Source organism: Phaethon aethereus (assembly GCF_964289735.1).
Source record: "Phaethon aethereus genome assembly, chromosome: 9".
In the NCBI taxonomy this organism is placed as follows: domain Eukaryota; kingdom Metazoa; phylum Chordata; class Aves; order Phaethontiformes; family Phaethontidae; genus Phaethon; species Phaethon aethereus.
Window position 1 is genome coordinate 7,233,156 of NC_138585.1, and position 10,140 is coordinate 7,243,295.

At 38.1% G+C, this 10,140-nt stretch overlaps 1 protein-coding gene across 1 annotated transcript; it reads left to right on the forward strand.

Annotated features, from left to right (window-relative positions):
- Positions 1-626: 626 nt before the first annotated feature.
- TRIM42 (tripartite motif containing 42) lies at positions 627-9,216 on the forward strand (the record flags this gene model as incomplete). The annotated part of the gene is made up of 5 exons (XM_082003449.1): positions 627-982; positions 2,995-3,701; positions 5,006-5,820; positions 6,533-6,760; positions 9,127-9,216. 5 exons carry the CDS (start codon positions 627-629, stop codon positions 9,214-9,216), a joined length of 2,196 nt encoding a protein of 731 aa, XP_081859575.1.
- Between the last annotated feature and the right edge of the window lie 924 nt (positions 9,217-10,140).

Genomic DNA, 10,140 nt, shown 5'->3' on the forward strand with positions numbered 1-10,140 from the left:
TTTCAAGCCTTGAAGGAAAGGGGAATTTGGTTGGGGGGAATGAACAGCATACATTGTTCAAGAGCATAAACAGTGGCAGAGAAGGGCTTCAAATAATTAAGACAGTTACAAGGATATGCTTCAAGATGCATCTCAAGTGTAAGGTTCTTTTGCGTGTGCTAGTTATATTTGAAGTCTTATAGAGGCCTGATGAGAAACCTCTCACTGTTAGGGCCTGATTCAGGTGGTTTGCTTACAGCACCCAGCTGAGCTGACAAAATTCCTCTGAAGCGTGTGGTCCTAATGAGATAGTGGCCCTAGGATATCTAAGCCAACTGCACAAACTCCCCAGGCAATTAATGAAGAGTGAGGTAAATGCTCTCAAGGAATTCAAGGAAGAAGGTTATAGTCATCGTGATATATAGATGATGTAATCACTATATCAGGTACCTATGCATGAAATTCTGCCTGTGCCCTTATTTGAATATCTCACTGTGACATCACCTTCCGATTAGAATGAAGCACATTGCCATAGCACAGCGCTTGACCCAACAGTCAGAGCTTGTGTCTTTTTGGAGTCCTGTTGCTGTAGTGTGCAGAGAAGCTGAAAGTATCAATGAACTTTCTTCCAAGTATGTGACAGTGGGATGGATGAAAATGGGCATCCCTGTTCGATCTGGCCATGCAGTTCCAACTGCTGTTACCTGACTTGCCACAGCAGAAAGGAAGAATGCTGCTTGTGTTGGCGCTTCTTGTTTACCAGTGAGCAGAACTGCAGCTGTTTCCCATGTCCATACGAAGAAGAAAAACCTTGCCAGTGCTGCCACTGCTCATGTGCAGAGCATGCAAATTGCTGGTGGTGCTGCTGCTCTTGTTCAAATTACCCAGGCTGCAAATCCTGCTGCTGCGGTGGAGAGAATTCAGCTTGTCAGTATTATGAAAGCAAGTGCTGCAGAAGCTCTGTCGATGAACCACATCATTCAATAACACCAGGAACTGTTCAGTAAGTGGACTTAAGGGCTCTTAATTTCTTGGGGTTTTGTTTTTCTAATTTACATTATGTCTTAATGGATTTGTTGCATTTAGGAACATATGATCTTTTGGCTCGTCGAAGCTACTTCAAATAACCACAGGGTATCATTCTTCGGAGAAACAGAAAAAGTAGCTTTATCTTGATACTAGTGAAATCTTATGCTCATTACTCTAACCGGGGCAAAAACCACTCCAGAACATGACTGCAGTTGCAATTAGGACCACACAATTTCCAGACAAAATCCATTAATGACTAACATATGCTTAAGCATTCTCAGGGTAAAAAACTACATAGCAACAAGAAGGAAGATGTACAGAGAACCTTAAGACAAGGAGGAAATCAGGAATGTGTTTGTAGCAAGAGTGGTGCAGGCAAGGATACAGGGAAAACTGGAATAAAACAAGGAGCAGTAAAACTGCTGTTAACTGGAAGTGGAAGGAAACAATTATATTCAGAATATACAAACACAAAAAAGAGACAAATTACAAAGGCTCAAGCAACGCTGCACGGAGAATGGAAAGAAGGCATAGTAACAGTCTTAATAGATAAAATAGGGAATCAGAAGGGAAGGGGCTGCTTCTGCTGCTACAAAAATGCTACACTAAAGAGCGCTCGCAAAAATGTTAAGGGGCAGGGGGCAAGGGGAAGGGAGAAATGAAGTTATCACAACAACTCCAGACTAGTATAGTACCAAACTGAGAGGAACTGACAGGACCTCCAGAAATGCACAGTTAATTCCTACCTAGGTAAACTTTAAAAGCAGAAGGAATCCTCACAGCAACAGAAGATTCAATCCTTTTTGGTTTATTAGGGTTTTTAAATTGTTGTTTAGAATGACAGAAAAAGCAGGTATTATGGTTGAACATTTGGGAAGAGAAGGTGGGAAGGAAAGCACTAACAACATGGATGCTAAAGTGAAGCACAGCAGAGGCCAGACCGTAGAGGCCTAGCACCAGATGTCCATTTTGAATAATGATGCTCGTGTCAAGGCTATGGAAAATATTGAAGGAGGCATTATAAAATTAATATTATATCTTTTAAAGGATAATGTCCACAGGCTAAGATGCAGATTACAACTATCAAGATTTGACGAGAACAGGGATTAGCAGATACCGAAAATCAGTCCTCTTCTAAACTAAAACAGAATAATAAAAAAAGAAATCCCTGTTTAAAAGTCTTTGCAATTAACATAGACAATCAGTGACAATAAGGCTGCTACTAACACTAAGAATAAATGTAATTAATTCTAGAAATCAGAAATAATTCAGAAGTGAGTGATTTCTTAAATGACTAAAAATTAGGATGCTCATATATAAATGTGTGTTATGTTAAGCAGGAATATTTCTTCAGTACTTTTTTGGAAATAGTAAAACACTTAGTTGTGCTACTTTCTTGAGGAAATATTCCTTTTTGAAAATGCAAAATAAAAACATTTAGACATGTATTGTTTTATGTATTCATTAAAAAGAAAATATTCTAAAACGAGTACCAAAGTTGTTGTAAAAGAAGGCATTTAATACCCTCTGAAACAAACTAATGGGTTTCATTTGAATTGCACAAAATGTTTTTCTTCACTCTAGCTATTTGTTGTTTACATTTTGAAAAATAATCAAACAAGGAGAGAAAATACAATTCATTTTGTACTAACCCAAACAGTATTCTTCTATTCGTTTGGCCACCAGCAATAACTCAACAAATGTATACTGACCTACAATGACTGAGATGTCTGCTTATTGTTATTGTTGACAACAGTATTCAAAATATAGTGAAATAACTATGAAAAGAAAATATGGATTCTTGATAGTACTAAGCCAATTGTTTAAATAAAGAATCCAGTCAGAATAAAAGGATGGTTGGTACGCAAAGCAGAACTGCTTATGTTATAATTTTGTGTCTTAGATGGTACTGTAATATTCAGATTTTTTTTTTTTTTTCAGTTCTCAGGATTATTTGTTGTTTTTTTTTTAACCAATATTATTTAGGTCAAAAGATGTCATGTCAAGATTTAGAACTAGGAATAATGCATCTGTCATTACACCAGAAAGGAACGCCTCCAGCCACGCTTTCCGTGACCAGCTTGCCTGTCCACTGTGTAAGCAATTGTTTCTCCAACCATTTATGCTGCCGTGCAATCACTGCATTTGTGAGAAGTGTATAACTAAAAGCAAGACCAAAGCTGAAGTAACTGAAAACTTTTATATTATCATATGCCCAGTGTGTAGCAAAGCACATTGCCTCCCCTACACAAATAAAATTCAGCTGAGGAAGAATTACCTCAGGGCAAAACTAGCCAAGAAATACATGCGCAGACATGGCTATCTGAGGTGGAGATTTGACCATAGTGAAAGACCAGTCTACTGTGAAACTTGCAGGGAGAGAAGAAGAGTGGCAACGAAAAGATGTAGAACATGTGGAATCAATTATTGTAATGAATGTCTGCATTTAAATCATAGAGAGAATGGTGCTCAAGACCACATTTTCACCAAAGCACATCAAGAAGATCATGAACAGTGGCGCTGCTTACTGCACAGCAACTCAAACCTCTCTGAATACTGTCTGGATGACCACGAACTGATCTGTGGGTTCTGCAAGAACTCACTGCACAGTGATCACAAGACTATTCCCTTGGCAGTCGCATGTTCAAGAGAGGCTGCTTCCCTTTTTGATACAATTGCAAAATTTAGAAAAGGTTTGTATTTCTGCTGCTTCTCACACTTCCCCACGCCTCCTCGGGAACGAAACTTGACCATATGGTTGACAAGCTGTATTAATTCTCTGCACAGCACAAGAGACAGAAAGGTGGTGTGTTCCCACTGTAGAAATACAAAAGGAACAAGCCTGTAATTGTGGCATCGTGAGCCAGACTCAACTATTAGAGAATGAAGGATCTGTATGTGGGATGGGAACAGAAATGTGCATCTAGGGAGGGGAACCTTCATTTCATAATGCAGGACCTAGCATGGAATAAACACCAACTGCAGCTGCAGAATAAAATGGTGAATATTTTTAATCAGAAATATATGCTTCAAGAGGAACTGCTTCTGCCCCTGCAGGCAAGTTATGAATTATCCCTCTTCAGTCAGTTTTATGCTTATGCCCATGCTGACTAAGAGGCAAAGTGGTCATGTTTTTCTGAGGTAACACAGCAATGTCACTCCTTTTAACTAAGACTTAATCTGTAGCAACTAAGGGGCTGAGCACAGACTGCAATTTTATGAATTTCTTTAGATTTTTATTTTTGCTTATAACTTCACAAATGTTGGGGACATAATGAAGTTGCATGGAAAATACCATTCAGAGAGGTAAAAGTGAACCATGCACAATGAGAAACAGCTGGAAGTATTAAATTCTCAATTTTGGAACAGTCTTAAATCTGAGAAAATAAGCGATGTAGATTATTTGTGCAGGATTTTGTGACATTGTTTCCTGATGTTAGCTGAATGCCACTGGAATTTACTATCAGCCTTTGGTATTTTTGACTCTCTTCCTTCACAGTTCACAATCTTTAGTGTCAGAAGAGTTAATCTCACCTTCACGTAACGGCCATCAGAAGAATGTACTACCAGCCACAGACATAATGTGCGCTATGCAGGCACATTTGCTGCCATTGTCTTAACTTCATACTGGCATAGAGAATTTTCAAAAACAATGTAGAGCTACAATAAATTAAGCTTCAGGATTTCCCATGTAATGAAGTAAAAATTATCAAACCCATTTTGGGGGAGATAAATTTGAGTGCGGAAATAATAATAAACTGGCAATTACTGTTGAATTTTATACACCCAAATGTGAACATTTTAACCCAAACAACTTTCTTCAGGTCTTACCAGCAGCAGAGAGGAGAAAAAAACCAGAATACTTATCCCTGTCCCACGTTCTACCAAACCTGAAGATTTGTTAAGCTAAAAATCTATCATTCTGCCTCTTGTAACCACTACATTTTAATATGAATTTGGAACTACTGACCTGATGCTTTCGGTTTTTTTCTTACAGTACGCCAAGGAGTTGATAATGATCTAATGGAAGTTATTCTGTTAAAAAATAATTTCAAGACCTATAAGGACACCAAAAGGAAGGAGATCAGAAATGGATTCTTAAAATTACATATGGTTCTTCATGAACAAGAAAAGGAGATGATGGAGTTGCTTGAAAACATTGAACTTAAAAAACAGAAAGAAATTTCAGAATACATAAACTATACATCCAGTCAGCTATCATATATGGATGGCCTTATTCAATACTCTAAAGAGGCTCTCAAGGAGGAAAGCCAAGTTGTGTTTCTGCAATCTGCACACTGCTTAGTGAAAGAAATAGAAAATGCAGTTCCTTTCATTTTCCAACCTAGTCCACATCTAAGAGAAGATCCCTTAAGAAAACTTCAACTCAACTTTGATGAGCTTTTCTCTGTTTTACAGGGACTTGTCCCAACCCTTAGTGGAATAAAGCAGTCAGAAAGTAAAGCAGAAAAATATCCCTATTCTTTTAACCCAGAGATAATGGTTCCAAGGCACATTTCAAGTACTTACGAATCCAAGCAAGCAACATTGTTCCGCAGCCCATCTTTAAATTCCTTGTTTGACTTAGGTGTGCTGTCTAAAGACACTGCCAGAAGACCAAGCTCTACACCTCCCCGTCATTCTACACAGAGTAATGAAGTGTGTGCATACCAGGAAACAGCTTGTGAAACTCCAAGAAAAGAAAGAAAACATCAGATTGTTAACTTTTCAAGTCCAGAACCTACAGACAATGAATCAGTCCCAGGACCTGTTGTTATATACCAGACTGTTGTTCACTCAAGATCTGCCAAAGTAAGACATTAATAAATTCTAAATATATACAAGAGACTATCATATTTTCAGGCTGTTATAGAATTTGAACCCATAAAAGTCTGAATAAATAAGACTACAATTTCAGGTCAAATACATTAGTTGTAGGAGACAATGCATTTCAAACTCACCTTTTGAGGTTAAACTGAACCATAAATTGAATCATATCACATTCCTACTGTAGTCAATAGGGTTGTTATATTATTACATATGCGATATAAATATGTTATATGAAAGGTCCAATGCAGAAAGAAATGGATGTACCATGTTTGTATTTAAATATCTGTACATCAGATCCAATAATTCGATCCTTGTCTTGGCCTTCAATGTGACGACATCATATCCGTGAAATTTTCCTCATTACGTATTTCACAGATGCTAACAAGATCAGGATACCAGTTGCATAAGATCCAAAGCGCATGTTGCAAAGTGATGACTACTTTCAGCCTGCATTACTTTTAGTGTGTTAGAGGAGAGTACTATGAAAGTCCCAGGAAGAAGCTTAGCATTTTCCAAGTAAAACCACAAACTTCCTATCTTCCACATATATTTCATGCTATGGTTGCAATGTCAGCTGCACTGGCATTTCAAAATTAAGATCTGCCAAACAGAGGCCTTCCAAAAAAGCAAAAATGAGAATGAGCAAAAATAAAGAGTACTTAATTGTGTACTACAGATTTTTTTCTCTTCACAGATTTACTGGACTTGTCCTACAGAAGAAGTGGATTTCTTTGAGGTAGAGTTTTATGAAGTTGCTGGTATTGGTCCTGATAACATTGTCCAGACACAACTAGCTGGCCAGCTAAGCAAAATACAGCAGCAGAACCTTGAGATACATAATCTGGATCCAAATACAGAATATCTTTTTAAAGTCCGTGCTGTCAATGCAAGTGGGCGAGGAGAATGGAGTGAGATCTGTAAGGTATTGTAGATTCTTTCTATGCTTCATAAAGTTGCCTTAACTTTCTCGCCTCCACAATTGTATTTACCCCATGTATTTATGAGGAAGACTGCTTAAATGGAATATTGCTCTTCACTTACCTAGATAAGTGATACTAATAGTTACAGTGGATTTCTCCGTACCTTGTTCTTTCTAGCTCAGTTTGCAACTGCTTGACCTATGTAGAATATTTCTCATTTTTTCTAGCAGGGATGCTTTGTCACGATTACATCAGGAAAGTCATTGTAATTCATTTTACTTCAGTACTGAGAATGCCTTTGCACTAATCCATCTGAACACACAGAGTAAGAGTATGGAAGAGTCAGATCCAAAGGTTTTCATGCTAGAACAAGGTGGCAATCATTAACAGAGAGAAAACAAAGATAAAATTAAGAATATTCTTAATTTTTCTTCTCAGAATTGTTCTTTCTGCACACAGCACAGTCATACTCATACTCCAGAGAAACACAAACTCACTTAACATCTGCTGTAATTTACGGAAGAGTTTCATGGCAAATGAAAGTGAGACATCATATATGACAGACTTTTATAAATCTTCTTAAAAAATAACTACCTCTGTTCCTTTTGCATAATATCAGACTATTTTACCAGTTACACTACACAGAAAGCTTGGAAGAACTTTTTTTAAAAGAAAATACGGCATTGGATTTTAAGTAGGGGATTTAGTCAGAGCAATATCATTCTTCATGTGTAACAGTTTCTAAGTCTATGAGGGAATGTAACTGGGGTGGCTAGGCACCAAGCTATGAAGAGGAGGGGGGTGACAGAAAGTTTTGTTAGCAGCTACTACCTCAATCTTTGAACTAAAGCTGATGCCATGCCAGTGGTACCCTGAAATATGAAATCCCACAAAAGAGGTTATTCGGCCATAGGCTGTTATTTAACATTACAAGCAGATTTCCCAAGTCTGTGTGCAGCCCTCATAAGCAGAACAGAAAACTGTAGTCTCTGTGCTTTTAGGATTGAGGGAACTTCTCTCTCATGCCCAGTAGCGTGACTGTTGGCTTACAACTGAATTGCAGTTTCCTCAATTTCAGCCATTTGTCAATGTGTGAAACACCATGGAAGTACCACTATATCCTTGTTACATGATTGTAGAAGCTGTTACAGATGGCATGACCTCTTTGCATAAGAAGAGTCCAATACAGTTGACTAAATATAGGCTCCTAAAGCCTCAGGAAGTGCCCAAAGGTATCTAACATACCTGCACAGGGCTGACAGATGACATCAGACTTGGAAGATGCACTTCTAGAGCAGAAACTAGGAAGAAGGCAGGTTACCCTCGAACATCTAAACAGGCAAAAGGTGTTCATGATTTTGGCACCTGGATCCTTATTTAAAAGTCAGTTGAAGGAATTACACTGCACTGCACTGCCCTGAGTAAGGTAATGAACAATATAGGGGATATTTTTGAGTAAGTGTTGAGGTTGTGGAAGATCCTGGATGAATGACAGAAACTGAAGACTGCCTTGTCATCCAAACTGTTGTATTAAATAGCTCTGGCAAACCATGCAAAACTGTGCCACAAGACAACTGACAAGGAATCCTCTACGAATGAAATTCAGTGCCGCCTGGAGACTTTCAACAGAGTAGGCAAAAATATGTTGCACCAGAGATAAAAGGTTTGTCTGCATCTACCATAGAAGAAGGAATGAGAAACACAAAGGATGCAGTTAGAAAACCAGGAAGGGAAAATACTGGAATTCTGCAATCCTTCCTCTAGTTGCTGCCAGTACTATCACTCTTGGAAGAGGTGCTTCCCCACCACTTCTCAATGACAGTGGCAGCCTGCAGCTGTTCACAGTGGCCTGCCACAAATGCCAATAGACTTTGTGTTCCTTAACTTGTCTCTTGAGACTGTCAACCACAGAAACAGTGACGATTCTAATGATGGTTTTGTTGCTTTTTAACTTTTTATCACACACAATTAAACCTTTGGAAGGGAAAGCCAAATGCACAATGACTTTTAATAGGATGTGAACTTCTAAATCCTGTGGTCGTATCTGAAACTCTTTCCCTAACTGACTAGCTGCCAGAACCTAATGGCTATATGGCTAATACTATATTAATCACTGTAATGTTTGCCACCAGACAATTGCTTGCCTTCAATGTAGTTTTTTTGGAAGAGCTCTATTTCTGTTTTTCCTCCAAAATAAGTACTTAGACTTTCCAAAGTTTAACAGAGATAAGACAGTTTGACTGCTTTGAAAATACTACTGTAAGTGGTAAGTTCTTTTGCAAACAGACACTAATTAAATCCTATCCCCAAAATAATAAATACATGCACTTCTTCTGTACTTTAATACAGTCTTGTTTTCTACTTCCAGATAATCACTTCAGATGAATATGGGAAAATCAAAGACAGGTGGGAGAAGCAGAAGAGTGTTCCGGGTGCTCTGCATACACCAAATAGATAAACAAGGAATGAAATCAGGCATTCTTTTTTTTTTTTTCCTGAAGAACTGGAAAATGTGTATGCTTTCTTATGCAATAGCCCATTTTCCACTGAAGTTAGCAGCCAGAGATCTAACAGTGAGCTCTTCAGACTCTTATTGCTTTCTGGCAAATAATAATAAAAAACCTTTGCCTTTTCATTATCTTTTCTTTTTCCAGATGTAGCACCAAGACCTAAGGAAAATGCTATGCCATGCATAAAAATATAGTATAAAACCCATTATACTTGAGGGACCTTTGCAGCTTCAAAGGAAATGACATATTTGCCTTGTAAGTTAACATTTTGATTACTATTCCCTATGAGACCATTCAATATCAGTTCATAAATAGCTGCAAGAACCTGTATCACACTTTGCATACTTTTAAAGCACAGAATAAGTTACTCTGTACATAACACACTTTTGGTCTCAGGCTCACTCAGCTGCAGTACAATGTGCATATGCTCATAGAAGGACATCAGCGACAGGCAGGACAAGAAGCACAAGAATGAAAGCAGATGAAATTATATCTCGTTATAAGCTGGTTAGGTTTACTTGACTGTTTGTGAAGGTCACCTATGTGAGCTGCAGAGTATCATTTTGTTAAAAGTAGCTGGAAGTAAAATCAAGAGAGGTCACAGCAGCTCTGATCCACTGAACAGGAGTTACTAGATCCACAGCAAGTCACTGTGTTGAAATAATCACAAGTAATAACTACTGTCTTTCTCTGTGCAGGGATGATCATGCATCATCGTTTCTTTCACTTCAGCCATACCAACCAGGTATTGTGCATCTACCTAGTCATCTATATTTTTACACACACACACGTACTTATACATCTCTCTCCATATATGCTTGCACATATACACACACATATATGTATTTAAACACATTTACAATTCCTTTTGC